The sequence below is a fragment of the Chionomys nivalis genome, chromosome 2, assembly GCF_950005125.1.
Source record: "Chionomys nivalis chromosome 2, mChiNiv1.1, whole genome shotgun sequence".
NCBI classification, from domain to species: Eukaryota; Metazoa; Chordata; class Mammalia; order Rodentia; family Cricetidae; genus Chionomys; species Chionomys nivalis.
The window spans coordinates 17,360,704-17,378,477 of NC_080087.1; the positions used below are offsets into that span (position 1 = coordinate 17,360,704).

General features: G+C 41.1%; 1 protein-coding gene across 2 annotated transcripts in view; it reads right to left on the reverse strand.

The window, feature by feature from the left end:
• Esr1 (estrogen receptor 1) overlaps window positions 1-17,774 on the reverse strand; it is a 353,250-nt gene that overhangs the window by 216,976 nt on the left and 118,500 nt on the right. For both annotated transcript variants that reach the window (XM_057762857.1, XM_057762856.1), the window contains exon 3: window positions 4,566-4,756. In XM_057762857.1, the coding sequence (XP_057618840.1) occupies window positions 4,566-4,756 (191 nt within the window). The remainder of the gene's footprint in view (window positions 1-4,565; window positions 4,757-17,774) is intronic.

Sequence of the window (17,774 nt, forward strand, 5' to 3'; positions counted from 1 at the left end):
TGATTTATTTTTATTTGATGTGCATTGGTGTTTTGGCTGCATGTAAGTCTGTGTGACGGTGCCATATTTTCTGGAACTGAAGTTATAGACAGTTGTGAACTGCTGTGGGGATGCTGGGAGTTCAACCAGGGTTCAAAACTCTTAACCACTGAACCATCTCTCCAACCCCAAACTTGAAGATCTTAAGAAAAGTAGAGCTGTTTCTCCACCACAGCTGTTGCAGGAGCTATCCAGGGTGCTGGATGGTTTCACATTCAAGCTTTCTAAAGCTCGGGTATCTCTCTTCCTGGATTTAAAGCCCCCAGTACGTTAAACATTAATCAGACATCATAGTGAAACCATTTCCCCGTTGTCCCAGCTACTTGTGCACTTACACATGCCTTCATCGTGTGTGTCTGATTTGATATTGAGCAACTTCTCCACCAACCATCAGAGTGTGGTGATTGCAAAGATCAATGGTATATAGGCATGTCCACTGTACCCTGTTGTTCTGGAATTACAATGGAAGAGGAGTGATGGGTTGATAGAATGTTTTCTCTTTGCAATTAAACCTTGGGTAAAACCTGATGGCTGAAGCTATAACCTGATTGGGTAGCTCAGTCTACAGTCTCTGGGTAAAGAAACAATTCTAAGTCTTCAAGGATCAATAAGTTTACAAAATATCCAGCTTCATCTCCCTGACTTAAATGGTATCCTTTATTTTGCTTCTTTAAAAAAAATACATCCAACTGAGGCCATTACTCAGTTCCTTAAGTAATCAAGTCTGTGCACTAACAGGGGAAGAAAATGTGTATACTTTCAAGTCCAACACTGCCTCTTCAACCAAAACACTTGGAGAGAAAGAACAATCTGATGTACACAGCTTCCCAGCTTTCTCCTTGAGTGACAAGAAAAAGAAGCAGAGCCTAGCATCTTCAGGTCGTCCACCCATGAGTCAGACCCTTCATGACCCTTTAATGTGTCTGAGGGTCACTGTGATGTACAAACAACCACAGGAGTTCAGGGAACTTTTAGTTCCCCATTATTAAGACTCAGACAAGCAAAGAGGACTGGAAACCTTCTGCTTTTGCCTGGCCTCTTCTTTCACAGAGCTGGGAACAGATGAAACATAAGGAAACACTACCAAGATAGCAAAGAAACCAAGCGCTGCTCCTTGACAGTCTCAGATTAAATGCACAGGCTCCGGGAACATCATTATTTACAATGACAGCAAACCAGCATTGCTAATTGTTATTCGCAGAATGCTAGTCTGTAGTTTTTCTGGATCTCAGTCATAGGCTCACCCAGATGAGTAAACAAACACTTACTCTTGTCTCCCTCTGCTTTGCCCTCTTGACGCTTTTCTTCAGGCTTAATTTGAATCAATAAGACTCTCAGAGAGTTTTATCATTCTTTGGGACTGAGTGAAGTTTAGATTCCTATGAGAGTCAGTATCCACCACTACCTCGGCATTTGTCACACTGTAATTTAATTACTAGGGTTTTTTATTCATTTCTGATCTATTTTATAAGCTCAGTGTGAGTAGGGACCAGATCTTTTCCTGTCTTCATATCTCCAGCTCTACACACTGTGCTTTGTGTAGAACGAGAATCCAATAACTACACGACCTTAACAAATACAGTGACTTTAATCATTATTAGGTCCCATGCTATGTCGAAAGCTTGGACTTGTTTCTAAGCTTCTTTCAGAGTTTTGGACTCAATAATTATTCTGCTCTGGAAATCTTTTATATGACCACACTGTAGTGCATAAGTAGTCTTCAAAACCAGTATTTAAAAAAATGCTCCTTCATGTGATACAATTTTACTGAAATCCTGTTTAGTCTGTTATAGTAAATGGAGAAAAGAGATATATATTTTGACTCTCAAAAGTAAGTGAAATTCTTATCATATATCTGAACTTGAGATAATGCTGTGCTAATAAAATGTTTATATTTTCTTCCATGTTTGTGTAAGTATATGTTTCTTTGTTTATATTGTTTTCTTCCCTTATGCCTTAATGCTTAAAGTCAACACTAAGCTTGGTGGTATTTTATTTAGCACGCTCCTAATGGAATACATATATTATGAAAACAACATTCCTAGTGTTTCTTTCAAGCTCAGCAACTTCAAATGTGCAGCCAGCAATCGTTTCTCTCAATGCATGCATTCGTTTTCGCCATTGATGTCCAGGCAGCACTGTCCACACACACCCACTCTCTGTACGATGAAAGTAAGCTGTCTCTAGTTTCCCAAAGGAATTCTAACTCTTTGGAGATTGTTAAATGTGTCTTACACATCTTTTAACTTCTCCCTAGAACGTCCAGACAAATACAGACTAAGTTCCTATAAAATAGGAATAATCAAAACTTTAGGTTTACAATCTTCCTTCCTAAGGGCCTCCTTTCATACATAACAACACTTGAATTACAAAAGTGTAAATGAAAATTAAATCGTGGATGACAATACTCTAGCCCCCAGGCCAGATCTGGTCAATTACCCATATTTATGTTACTTGGGCGCATAGTCACCTCCACTTATTTGCACATTGTCCCACAAAGCTACTCTTGCTGATTCCCGCTTTTCTCCCTAAAGCAGTATGGCCTGCAAAAGCCAAAGTGATTGCTATCTTGACCTTTAAAATAAAAATCTTTGTGACTACTGCCCTAAATGATGTTTGCTGATGAAAACTTCAGTTTCACTAAATGATTTATTCAGCTGCATAGCTGAGCATATCCACTAATCGTATCTTTTTCATGTGTGTGTGTGTGTTCATGGGGGTATATGTGCGAAGATCTACAGTTGATGTCAAGTGTCTTCACCAATCAAGTTCCACTTTATTTGTTTCTTGAGGCAAGGCCTTCCATCAAAGCCAGAGTTTGCCAATTCTAATTGGTTTATCTATCCAGTTTGCCCAGGTACCCCCATCTCTGCCTCCCTCAGGCTGGAATTATAGGTGCCTGGCTTTTTACATAAGTTCTCAGGACCCAAACTTCAACCTTCACTTTTCTGACAGATGTTTCACTACTGAGCAATTTTCCTGGTATTCAAAACTTGTTTTTAAACACCTAAATTTTCTTCATTGAGTTTTTATGTATAATAATATTATTGGTGAAAATAATGAGAATTTGAATTCTATGAAATAAAATAAAAAGTAAAACCACAAATTCAGATGTCTGTCAAAAGGCCTATAATGTTTATACTAACCTAAATCCAGATTTAGACTTATTTTTCTAAATTAAAATGGTATCAGCTATTAAAATGAATGGTCTATATGTGATAGGTTCAAACACAGAGATATATACAAAGAGTTGCTATAGAGAATATCATTAATTTTTGTAGGAACACAGACAAAAGAGTCCAAGTCTCACTGCAGAATTCTAAAAGATGTTGAAAGCAATAAGTGTCAAGGAAAATGCTTTTAAAATGGACCACCTTGACCTCACAGGCTACTCTATTAAGATATGAACAGCTTTTTAAAATGTTCTTCCAGCTGTGGAGGAAAGATAAATGTGTGTACCATCCCCCGGTCATTGCCCCATATCAGAGCAGTGAAGAGCCACAGAAGAAAGTTCCTGAGACGCTCTTCTTGGGTCAGCGTCTATTAATCTAGCAGGTTCTGGCTCTCAATGAGTTCCTTAAGTCTGCATTTCCGTAGAAGAAATCACAGAAGTAGCCTTTGTATTTCTCTACCTTGGTTCACTAAGCTCTAAGGGTAACAGAGTCAGAAGAGAAAAAAAAAAAAAAAACCCACCACCCCACAGCTAAAACAAAACAGGAATACAGTAAGCCCGGAGCCTCTGTCCCTGTCAAGAGGGCTTCGGCACATATATCCTCAGTAGTCAAAATGACTGACATTTTCCATTGGTATTCTGTATGATGTAACAGTACTGGCATTTCTGAAATAATAGCAGCATATAGCTGATGGCATGTCGGAAAAGCTGCACTTGGTGAGCTACATACAAAAAAGGATTGAGGTAGACAAGAGTATGAAATGGTACAGCTGGTTCTTAGTAACTACATGGTACTAATGGCATGTCCCTCTTATAAGTCACCAGACATTGAGTCTGCTCATGCTAGCTAAAAGGTCATGTCATCCTTTGAGTCAAGAAAGACGTAAGACGGAAAAAGAACAATTTGAATCAGAATCGGTCTGGAGCAAATATCAGAACAGAATATGTACCTGGACAAGGCCAAGGATGATTACATGCAGACAATAAGACCACACAACATTGTAGAAGCTTAGTTTCCAACAAAATAAGAATGTACATCTGCCATCCCTGAATCAAGCCAGAGATAGTTCTCTGTGCACCAGAGATCCAGCTACTAATTCTTCGAGTGGAATTTCTCAAAGCTATCTGCATCTTGCCAAGAGGAAGCAGAAATTCTCAGCTGCAGCTTTGCTGGCACACCCATTTCTCCTGGGAGTCTCTCTCTCCTCCAGGTTTCTACCAAGGATAACAGAGGAACTTACTAGATAGTCATGTTTTGTACAAATGGCTTTGAACAAAGACCTTGTCTTTCTTTCTTGTTCTCTTCTGCTTTTAGGGCTATGAATAGAGTAATTTTTACACAACACACTATTACCTTGAATACTTCTCTTGAAGAAAGCCTTGCAGCCTTCACAGGACCAGACTCCGTAATGGTAGCCAGAGGCATAGTCATTGCAGACGGCACAGTAGCGAGTCTCCTTGGTAGACTCCATGGCCATGCCTCCTTTCTCGCCATTATTGGACAGTCTCTCTCGGCCATTCTGGCGTCGATTATCAGAATTGGACCTGGGGGTAAGATGGGAGAAGACACAGTGAATCCATTAGCATTTGAGAAGTATGCCTTATATTTTCCTCTAAAGAGTAAGAGACCTGGGGGGTTGTAGCGGGCCCACTTAATTCTGACATTTTGAAATAATGATTCATAATATACACTGATCTTTCATTGTCTCTTGCTGACTCCTGTAGTAAAAAGTATTTGAAAGAAAAATTATTTTTCAGAAACTTGCTTAAGAAATGGATTGCAAACCCCAGAACAGATTATCCATAAAGCAACAAAGTAGAATTAGCAGGTTTCTAGAAAACTTCATTTTCTCAGAGATTCACAATTGATTCAGAACCAAGAGAGACCAATCTCATTCCAATTCTAGGCCGACAAAGGGTCTTTAGGAAAGGGAGACAAAGCCTACAGCATCTGGAGGATTTGGAACTCGGGTGAAATCACCACCTGTAGAGATGACACATGGGAAACAATAACGATTCAAATTCTTCTGTTGCCTTTGTCTGTTTTCGGGTAACACTGGGTCACCATTTTTACAGCCTGATGCTACAATTTGAAGATCAAGGTTTCCATATTCAGACACGTGGAGTAGGAAGAGCTGAGGAACACAGATGGTTACCCCAACCTTTAAGGCCTTCGTGGAATGAGAAAATCCCAAGAATGAAGTTGAAAACGCACAATAAGAAAGCTGGGCTCTGGAGGAACCAAGAAAATGGGGGAGAAAAAAGATTTAAGAACACTTTACAAAAATGAATTTGTTTTCAATTCTGTCAAATAGGACAGAGAAATCCAAGGCCAATGTGAATTTGGCTTGAGAAAGGACCTTCAAGAAGAGGGTAGCTCTACCTTAAACCCATGGTGGAAGGGCAGATGGAGTGAGGAGGTGAGGGTGAAGGATGTTGTTTGTTTTGTTTTGGTGTGTGTGTGTGTATGTGTGTGTGTATGTGTGTGTGTGTGTGTGTATTGTGTGTGTGTGTGTGATCTTATATGAAGACTGGGATAGAGAAAACAAAAGTATAGTTAGCAAATCTAAGACTCCCAAAAGGGTCTTCGGAATGAAAGAGACTAGCAAAGAGCTCATACAAACTGAAGGGTACAGTCCTTAGCCGAGAACAAACACATGAAATCAAGAAGAGTAAGTTTGCATTTCTCATCTGACCCTGGAAACAGCTGACGCGATTTTGACCCAAGGCATTTAAGACATGTTTAGTCAAATAAAGATGCTACAAGAGAATTGGATGTGCAGAGCCGACTAATGTGGAGAAAGCTCCCAGAACATTTTGGTTGAGGAAGCTTCTGCTTCGTGCTTCATATCCCTACCATGTCCCAAACAGCAAAGCCTCATGGACGCTCATTGGTCCTCCCCTCATAGCCCTGGCCTTCCTTTTAATTCCGATTTCATAACCCTCCCCTGCCCTTCTTCCTCATTAATATTGTATACAATATTTTAATGGTTCATAAACTACATAGGCCATAAAGCTCACAAAACATCGTCTCTTTGGTTTGAGTACAGCTGAGTTGGGCAACTTTTTCCACTCTAAATAACTTAGCTCTGAGGTTTGGAGCCTCAAATAGGATTTCTTTACTTTTTACTGATCCTTAGAGAACACTGACTCGAAGCGTCCAGTTCTCGTTCATATTCTGTTACCCGTCCTTTCCATTTTATCCTTGCGTTGTTGAACTCCCCTATCAATCTCCAATCTTTGTGCTGTTTGTTTGCCAATGTCTTCTGCATGATTCAAGCCAGAAAGAAGCAGCTATAAATATTTAAGGTGATAAACTCAATGCCTTGGGTTATGGGAGTAGCTGATGAACAATTATAAACTGGACAAACTGTGTCTTTTTAAAATATATTTATCGTTATTATTAATTGGGTGTGTTTGTGTGTGTGCACACACATACATACATGTAAATGAAGGGAAGCATGGAAGTGTCCATGGAGGTCAGGAGCATGAGATCCCCCTGGAACTTGAGTTACAGGCCTTGGTGAGCTGCCCAGTATGAGTACTGGGAATCCTACTCCAGTCCTCTGCAAGATCAGTCTGTGATTTTAATTGATAAACCATCTCTCCTGGTCCAAATTTAGTTCCCCATACTTTATTAATTGTTGGCCTCTAGTTCAATGCCCATCACACAGTAGACACTCAATACAAGTTTGTTGACTGACTAAATGAATGGATTGGAAAGAGATCAATATCCTCCCAACCAGCTATATAGGTAGCAAAGTAGATCAATATCTTCACAATAGCCTATATAGATAGCAAAATAAATCAATATCCTCCAAACTACCTATATAGATAGCAAAATAGATCAATATCCTCCCAACCACCTATACAGATAGCAAAATAGAGTTGACCCCTGAGCAATGAGTGTTCAGGATGTATAGGTTTGTTTAAAAGTAACTGAAAAAAAAAAACCTGGAGCTTAGGAACATAGAAGAAATTGAGAAAAAAAGTAAATATGTCACAAAGTCACAAAATATATGGAGAGACAATAATTTAACTAACTGCAATATGATGTACAAAACTCTCATAGAAAATCAAACTGAATCAAAAGTTAAACACACAAATGAAGACTTTACATGGCACCATCTGAAGCTGAGAGACCTGCTCACAAGAACAATGCTGTAGCATCAGTCCATAGCTAAAGAAAACTAACTGTGGTAATACTGTAAACTATGGTAGCCCCAGGTTCCTCCTATTGTTATTGCCCGTAAGTCTGGGTTGAATGTAAAGAAAAACAAAGCATGCCTGAGCAGCTCATTCCCCCATTGAATTGTCTTCCCATAAAAAGTGATGTCTCCAGGTTGAGTCTCTTCCTCTGTGCATTATAGAAACGGTATACAGAACAGGATGCTGGGCTGCATGCATTATCGGTAAGGTTTCCTGTCCACGGCAAGCTCTCAGCACCTGGATCTTGGAAGCCAGAGGTTAACACAGGAAGTTTGACGGCAGTGAGAAAAGAGTGAAGCTCAAAGAGGGCTGAGAATCCAGACCTGCGGCTATCACATGTCACCCGATCACCGTCACCACACCAGGAGAGTTGGTCACGGACACAGCAGCACAGTTATCACCACGGACAGTGGCACAGGACCAACAAAAGTGGTAGGTTTCCCTTTTAACACTAACAGCGGGTACATGGAGGGTCAAGGTCATCACAGCGCTTCTTGCACCAGCAGCAGGGATGTGAAGGGTCAAGGTCATCACAACCCGGCTTTGGGTTTTATCAAAGTGGTTCAGTGTAAGAAACAGAGATGCGTTCACACTGTGTGGCATATTCCTCCTAATGGCAATGTGCCCTCTAAACTGAAGCATTTCCTTCTGGAGGGAAAGGGACTCATGAGCCTCAGGAGGTAAACAAAATGTCATGTCTGGGTGGCACTCTCAAGACCTAGTCCAGCAAGGTCCATCCTACTACAGAGCTAGGCTCGCACCCTCCTGCAGGCAGACACACCACAGTTCTGGGACAGTGTTTTCAACCCTCCTGGTTGAAACCCAGGGTAGCCAGTGAGACAATATATATAAAGCTACAGGGGCCCGTCTCACTGGCACCAAGGAAGAGGGAGAAACTTCCTTATAAAACTCGGGATGAGACTTAAGGACAATAGCACTCTCCTCATCCTGGTACCACGCATTCACCCATAAAAGAAGAGGGTGAATTGACAAAGGCAGGGGATCCAAGAGCTGAGAATCCACCCAACCTGAGGCTGCATGGGGCAGGGAAGAACATAGGTTCAACCACCAACCTCCACCAACATCCAGCAGGAAGGAACACAGAAGGAATTCCAATCCGTGCAACAGGCAATAGACAAAAAACCACAGCTGGGACCTCAAGAGGTTGCTTTGAGCCTGTGAGTCAAACATCACTGTTGTCCACATCACCTATACTGCACAGAGCCTTGTTATTTTTATCTAGAGACAAGCCTTTGGGGTGATAACCCATGTTTGCTTTTTAAACCTAGTCTCTCTCTCTCTCTCTCTCTCTCTCTCTCTCTCTCTCTCTCTCTCTCTCTTTCTCTCTCTCTCTCTCTCTCTCAACAAAGTCAACAAACCACAAGTCCTTGTTAGAAAAAAAACCATGGAGGGTGAGGGGTTTGGGAAGAGGTTCTGCTTCCAACACCCACACAGTTGAAAGAACATCTGCCCTGCATTTATTTATTTCTGACTACAGGAAAATGCACATAACAGAAGTTATAGTGCTAAGCATTTCAAGTGTCAAGTGGCGTTAAGTATATCCATGTTGATGTACAATCTATCTTGAGAATTTTTTATCTCCTAACACTAAACCATATACATTAAACAATAACGCTTCCCTGGGCTACTCTCAGCCGTTCTTCTACCTTCTGATTCAGTGGATTCCACGGCTCTAGCAGCTGCATCTAATGGAATGGTAAAGTATCTGAGTATTTGGGGTCTAGCATAGGTATGTAAAATAATATCCTTCATATCCATCCATGTGGTTGCATGTGCTAAAGTCTTCATTTCTCTTTTTTCTTTAATTGGTTGTTGTTGTTGTTTGTTTATTTATTTGTTTGTTTGTTTGTTTTGGAGATAGGCTCTTGCTCTGTAGCCCAGAATGACCGTGAACTCACGATGTAGCCCAAGCTGGCCTCACACTCTCTATCCTACATTCTCAACCTATGGATTACAGGTGTGCACCACTGGGTGGGCTAGAATTTCTTTCCCTTTTCACACTGAATAATATTCTATTGTATATATTTTATATACTTGGTTTAACCCTTATTCATTTATTTTATATGTGTGTGTGGGTGTGAATATATATGGCGTTTCATCACAGACACAGAAACACTAAGAGGGTGGATCACCAGGATGAGTCCACACATGAGCTCAGATCTGTTCACAATAGCAGGTCACCAGGAGGAGTCCATGTCTGAGTTCAGACCAGATCATATGGTGGACCACTGAGAGGAGTCCACATCTTGGGTCAAAATCAGACTAAAAAGTTGGCATCAACCTGAAATTATCTGGGCACCTAGGGTAGACCCAGTTGAACAGAGAACTCTTGTGACAGGTCCTAGCCCCATCCCTTTCTTCTAGTGATGACCCAGCCTTAGTCCACTGCACCTGTCACCCAGATCTCCCATCATCAGCCTCATGCCTCCTCAGTAAGAAGTGTCCACTATGCAGACATCAATCTTCTTTCTTTTCCTCCCTCAGTCTCAGAGGTCCTGCCCCCACCTTGGTTTCCTTTATTTTCACAAAATCAAAATTAATTGTTCTTACCATTTTCATATTCAAGAGATCTTTAGATTCTGCCTTCCTGGATGGAAACTTTGCAAACTCTATCCAAGTCTATGGGCCTTGGTTTTTTGTAATTAAGAGATAAATCAACTATTTAACACAATTTTTAAAAAACAGTTTTTTTCTTATGATAGCCTTCCTCACTGAATAATCAAGCAATCTTGAAAGCACTGCAATTATAAGGGACACACGTGATTAAAGAACAGAATACTGGCAAATAAAGTGGGCAGAAGCAAGAGAAATGTTGAAGACGGGGACTAGAAGGAGGAGGAAGAAGAGGCGGCATCATTCACCTACGGAAATCAGAAAGCCACCTGCCTTGATCTGGCTGCACTTTCATTATATTGATTGATTTCTCAGTACTTTCAAGAGGTTATGCCACTGACAATATGATACAATCCACATAATTAAAAGAAAAATTTAGAAGTATTTACACATAGTCCAGAGAATAGGCTCTCTTGAATCGAGAAAAGTGGCACATAATAAAAGAATCTCACTTGAAAAGATTGTCACTAATCAAAAGTTTGAAGCTCAGTGCAATCAAACACTGCTATTCTTCCAACCACAAATAATGGCACCAGCTATCCAAAATCATTATTATTCTGCTAGACTAGCATTTGGTTAATGTTGAAAGCCTTAGAGTCTAGAAGAAATGTTTGGAAACAAATGTCCGCTCTTCAGAATATAGTTTAATTCAATGTTGCTAAACTAACTTCATATTTCCCCACCAAAGCCATTCCCCGGCATTATATGTACTCAAAATCCCTCCTCTTTCTCCTCACAGCACCCCTCATGGTTTCCAGTGGTACAGGTGAGTGGCAACTGATAAGGATACATTTCCTTCATAAATAGTAAGCTCCAATATGAAACAAATCATGTCTTATTTTATTGCAATTTTAAGTGACATACAGTAGGCCCTGAAAAAATGCCTACTAGATATCTCTCTTGTGTCTAACCTATCATATTTAGTCAATTTGATCTCCAATATACTCCAGCCTTTCCTTTCTATTCCTTGTTTTCTGTCATTCATGACTGAGAGATCAATAATAAAGTTTGAATTATAATTCATAATTATTTGTATACCATTGTTCCTCGAATTCACCCTGCCAACTACGTCACAATGAATTGTCGCAAAACACTACATTCATCTTTCATTAATTTAGTATAGCATATATGCATGAATTGCTACTTTTAAAGAAGCCACAGATCAGTTTTAGAACAACTAACATTCTAAAAGCGTCTGGAAAATGCGCATAAACAAAACTCTCAAGTCTCTTTCTGTGTTCTTATGGGAGCTACAACCAGGAAAAGGCAAGTTTAAAAAAAAATCATTAGAAAAAAAATCAGCTCAAGTTCTCGATTTCCCTGATCTACCCAGCACTACTGTCTGTTGTTCTTAAACAAGACGGTATCGCATCCACCTCTGAGGAACAGCTCATCCTCCATCTCATGCTTTCATACCCCCAGGAAACCAGTTACAGTTTCACATCATCCAGAAGACCTGTCCTGAGCACTCCAGATCATACCGTCTCTTCAACTGAATGCTTCCATTACTGAATGTCCTCACGGCATCACTTCGCCTCCTTAAACACCAGCTTCAACCACCACATCTCTGCACCCTTGGTGACTTGTTCTTCCTCAGCCAGGCTTCATCATGGCAGTACTCAGGGCTCTTCACTCCGTACTTTTCTATTCCCAGCCAACATTTGATCTTTATAAGAACTCAGATGTGTGTGGTCATCCCCCTTGCCCTCACACACCCTCTGCTAGGCTTCAGATCCAGGGGAGAATTGTTTGTGATGGAGGTGGGTCATCTTTCTATTTGTTGTTTCATTGGTTAAGTAATAAAGAAACTGCCTTGGCCCCTTTAATAGGACAGAAAATTAGGTAGGCGGAGTAGACAGAACAGAATGCTGGGAGAAAGAAGCCGAGTCAGGAGTCGCCATGATTCGCCCACCAGACACAGACGCAGGTTAAGATCTCCCTGGTAAGCCACCAGATCGTGGTGCTACACAGAATATTAGAAATGGGTTAATCTAGATATGAGAGCTAGCCAGTAAGAGGCTGGAGCTAATGGGCCAAGCAGTGTTTAAAAGAATACAGTTTCCGTGTAATTATTTCGGGGCATAAGCTAGCCATGCGGGCGGCCGGGTGCTAGAGACGCAGCCCCGCCGCTCTTATTTCAACAATTTTGTCCACTCTGCAGTATGCTTTGAATAACTCAAAGAAATCTCGAGTGTAATGCCTATAAATTCACCCCAAGTCTTTTTCAGAAAGACAGCTCCTCCTTCTACCTTCCATGTGGTCCTAGGGTCTGCTAAGGCACGGAAACCTGCTGATTCCTTTACCCGGAGCACCACACTTCTGAGAAGCAATGAGGTACAGGCCCTTCTGGGTTCAAGCTTGTTTCCGTCCAAGGAGCTCATGATCCACCCGTCCCCTTTCCACAGACCTTAAGTCACCCTCTAGATGGCAGGACTTACCCTTCCTTATTCAGACATTTAGTGGGTTCCCACCAGTCCAGAAGACAAGGTCTTCTCAAGGTGCATAAGTATTAATTGAATCTGTCCCCGGACCGTCTCTTACAGCACACATTCCTTTGTTCGCCCAGCCTCAGGTGCCACCAGGCTGATTTAACTGGGCCACCACTTCACATTTTCACATGCCCACACCCTCCAACGGGACGTTTTCCTCCCTTATAGGTCAGCGCCCATTCCCTTCCCACACCTACTTTCTCAGCCCCTCCACACCAGGCTTCCTCCTACTTTCTACCCTTTTACTAATTTGTTTCTTGACAGAAATTAACCTCTCCACAACCAACCTTATCTAAGCCTGTTTATTTTGTCGTTGTTTTTCCCCTTGAAATGTGCACTTCATGTTTCCTGCTACTTGGGGAAGAGGCAAGTGTTGAACAGACATATGTGTAAATAAGTCATGAATTCAAGGAGCCCATACTTGTGGGTGTCCTTCCTATGTATTTCCTCCCATAGCCATTGACTTTAGTATGGCTGATCCTGTAGTCACCTTACTTGCTACAGATCCACAGCTCATCCTTGGTGTTTGACACACAGATTTTGTAACCTGAATGAATGTGGAGTCACAGTGAGTCTTGTTTCACACCTTTCCAATTCCATGCCCACTGCACTCCTATATCACACAAATGTCCAGCACAGTATGATGAGCTGTGCCCTCCTCAGCTACCCAAGGGCTTCTTAATCTCTTGGGATAGTGGTACCCAGGAAAGTGTTCTTTACAGGTAAAGAATTGTCTTATAATCTTGACTGTACATATTCCTCCTCAAGCCCATGGACATCCTGCCCTAAAGACTTTACACTAAAATTAAGTGTCCCATAAAACAAATGGAAGTGATTCACCATTAATTAATCTGTTGGTCATGTGCCTCTCCAGCCCTTGTGTGGTGGCTAATTTTGCATTATCACCTTTCCTATACCTAGTGAGAATATTTTGGTCTTTGTTCACAGTTCCTTCTATCTTGACCAAAGGACAAATGTTCCTGAGTGAAAACTAAGGTTTTTATAGGCGCAGTCACTGATTTCTCAATGCAATTATCCTGTTTGGATATAATAGCTGATATATAACCACTCTGGAATCTGCACAATCTTTGTATAACTGTGTATTCACTATCAATCTCCAGGAAAAAGACATCACTATAGTCCTTGTTGCTCCTGATATCTGTATGATATTGATATGTAGGAGGCATTTAACAGATGGTTGTGGAATGAATAAGAGTTCCATTTTGTGCGTATTGTTTTGCAAATGGATACAAGCTTGCCAAGGATATAGGTGCTGTATTCTCTATATAGTTTATCACCCACCAATTTACAACACCTTATGCCGATTAGTTTTAACTACCAACTTGACATAACCAAGGAGAAAGGATTTTTATCAATTAATCAATTAATTAACTTTCCCCAGCCTGATCACAGTTTCCCCTTCCTCTTCTCCTCCTACCGCCCCCCCCCCAACTACTTCCTCTCACTTCCCTTGATAAAGGTGCAGGCCTTCCATGTATATCAGTCAACCATGGGACATCAAGCTGCAGTGAAGCTAGGCACCTCCTCTCTAAGAGAAAGTCTTAATGGGGAATTATGAAGAACAGTTAGCCTGTGAGTGTATCTATGAAGAATTGTCTCGATTGCTAATTGATATAGAAGACACAGTCCACTATGGGTGGCACCATTCTCTAGGTAGAGGGTCCTAAACCGTGTAAGAAAGGAGAAAGTTAGCTGAGTGAGTGCAGGCAAGCAAGGGCAAGTTTATTCTCTTTTTGCTCTTAACTGTGGATGTGATGTGGCCAGCTGCTCGAGGTCCTGCCTTGACTTCCTTGAACTAATAGACCGTAACTTGAAATTACAAGCTAAATAAATTCTTTCCTCATCTATGGTGCTTTCTGTCAGGGTTTGTCACAGCGACTATTGTATGCTCTATTGCTGTGAAAGGACACCATAATCAAGGCGACTCTCATAAAGGAAAGCATCCAATTGAGGTTTAGTTGATTATCTTCATGGTGGAGAGCATGGTAGCACACGGTAGTCATGATAGCTGAGAGGTCTACAACTGCAGAGAGACTCTGGGCTTGGAAACTTGGAGACTGTCCTAGAAATAACTCTGCTGATCAGGCTGGCCTTGAACTCACAGAGATCTGCCTGCCTCTGCCTCCCAAGTGCTGGGATTAAAGGCATGGGCCACCATTGTCCAGTTGGAGTGGGTTTTTTGAAACCTCAAAGCCCATCCACAGTGACACACTTTCTCCAGCAAGACCACACCTCCTAATTCCTTCAAATAGTGCCACTCTCTGGCAATGAAGTCTTCAAATCTATGAAGCCATGGAAACCATTCTCCTTCAAACCACCCTAGCAACAGAAATGAAAAAAGGACATGTACCTGCATTTCTTTGCACTGGAAATTAACCAAGAAAAACTCACTTAATATAGCAAGTCATAAAGATTAAAACAATTTACTAGTGACATGGTTAAGGCTATTGTTGTAACAGATGACCATATCAAAGAAATGAAAAGCCAAGTATTGATATTTGCTAGTTACAAACATGTGAATCAAACTGCATGTGGTCTCTTGTGTTCCCCTTTCACTTAAATATTCATGTAGATGGTCAGAAACCAAAGGTGATTTCTGACAAAAATGAGAATGTATTTTGGGTGTGTATCTAATCTATGTGCAATTGCGTATTTATATTTTGACATATTTTTTGATTCGTGGCTTCACATTGTAGTTCCAGGCTGGCCTTGAACATGTGACAGTCCTCCTGAAAGCTGGGATTATGAGAAGATGTCATCAAGCCTAGTTCTCTTTGGTTTCCTTGAAAGTAAATAAATATTATTTAAGAAAGTCAGTAAGAATGGATTCTATCTAAACTAGTAGTCTGGAAAAAAAAATCTCTACCTTCATTTTTAGATAAATTCAAGTTCAATGGGTCCTGAGTCTAGTCTGGGAAACATCATCTGAAGCAATGATAGTTGTGTTTTGAAATAAGCAAGTTATAAATTATTTTCTGCATGACAAATAGGTCCTTTTAACCCCTTTAGAAGTGATTCTAGCTCTTTACACTGTTTGACTAGGCAGTGAATATTTAGCTATCTTTTGACTCATTATTTATTTAATTAATGTGGTAGTTTGAATGTAATTGAGCCCCATGATCTCATAGGTGGTGGAGGTGTGGTTTTGTTGGAATGGGTATGGCCTTGTTGGAGGAAGTGTGTCACTGTGGGGACAGGTTTTGAGGATTCCTATGCTCAGGATACCGCCCAGTGTCTCAGTCAACTTCCTGTGGCCTGGATATCAAGATGCAGCCAGCACCACATCTGCCTGCATGCTGTCATGTTCCCCACCGTGATGATAATGGACTGAATCTCTGAAGCTGTAAGCCAGCCACCTAATTAAATGTTTATTTGTAAGAGTTGCTGTGGTCATGGTGTCTCTTCACAGCAATAAAATCCTCTAAGTGAGACGAGTTTAACTTATTTTTAAATTATTATCTTTTAGCTACAAACACAACAGAAACTCTTCCCTAAAAGGGGCAGACAAAAGTGTCTTCAAGAGAGGAAACTTCCTGGTGATGGAAGCCATCCTTCAGTCCAGTCCCCTCCTTAGACTCCTAGTAAACCCAATTGTCTCTGTCTAACAGGATAAAATGAATTGGCCCTGTAGGCAAGCAGATTTTCATTCTATATAAATGGTTGTGGCAATCACGACTTTAGTTCATACTCCTCCTAGAACCACTGGGATGACAATATTAATCTAACCACAATTGCTTCTGAAGCAAGGGAACACAGACAGAGATGAGGCTACAAGTCAGTCATACAGTCAGTGAACTCGGGAACTAAGGACCAATGCAATCTGAATCCAGAGGCCCAGGCTCCTCCACAGATCTCCGTTCTTGGGAGCTCCACCCAAAGGCCTTGCAAGCCAAAGACAAAGATCTCACATCTGCGAACAAGGTCATCGCCTTGGAACTCATCCATAGACTCATAAATCCCCACAGTAATTGCCTGTAATTACTTGCTACAAGGCCAATAATACGTCTTGAGAGGAAAATGTTAATTTCCAGAGCAAAGGTTGAAAACTCTATTGAGTTCCATGAAAATGGAGTTAGTGAGCTAAGATGGATTGACAAATGTTTCAGTTTTTTCCTAAAAATGTGATTTCAGCTCTTTTTTGTTTTATTTCATATTTTTTGAGACAAAGGTTTTCAGTGTAACTCTGGATGACCTGGTACATAGTATGTAGCTGAGGCTGGCCTTAAATTCATGCCAATCCTCCTGTCTCAGCCTCCTAAGTGTTAGAATACCCACTACACCCAGTTTGGAAAATACCTATTTTAACTCACAAGCAAATAGAAAATGGGTGTATCACTAATGCTCGCAGGTAAGAGTTCTAAAGTTCTTTATGCACAAAGAACATTAGCATTCTCCACTCAAAAGCAAGGCTTTTTATGAAATGTCAAGAGGTTTTCCCACTCACTTAAGAAAAATGTCTTCACCCCAAAATACAAGCAAGTGTTCATTTTCTACACTAATGGGAAACAAGAGTAGCCTGGTCTCAAGTCCCTGAAAAAGAATCCCATTTGCTCAATATCTTTTTTATCTTTTGTCACTTACTAATGTGTAACCAAATGACCCAATTTGAGTCTCATCACCTGTCCTTTCTCGCTCACACCAATCTGTTACAAGCGCTAATGAATGGGGAGGTCCAGAAGCCCAAAGAGGCAAAAAGCAGGGTATGCAGAGGACACAAAAGAGGGAAAGGGAGAGGGAGGGAGAGCTGCAATTCGACTCCACACCTTCTTTCTCAAAGAGGAAAAAGTCTGATTTCCAGTCTAATTTTCACAGGTAACAAGACATATGTCAGAAGAATAAATTCACGCACGGGCTGATTACTGAGAAAGTCACTCACCTTTGCCCAGTGCTGAGTGAACAGCTATTTCTGATCAGCCAGAAATGGACAGAAATGAAGAGTGAACGAAAAGGAGAGGGTGCTTGAAGGTCAGAGGATACAAAGGAGACAGAGCTTATCCTCTGCCTTGGGGAGCACACAGGCAGAATCCTCGAGCATCGTACTTAAACACACAGCACCAAGGACCCAAAACAGCCCCTTTTAAGCACTGGCCCCCTGCCTGCTTTTGAGGATGAGCTATAAATCATTTCATTTATGATCCCATCGTGGAGAGAGAATCAATGTGTCATCATATAAAAGGTCACACAAACACGTCCAGAATTGCAAGTGGGAA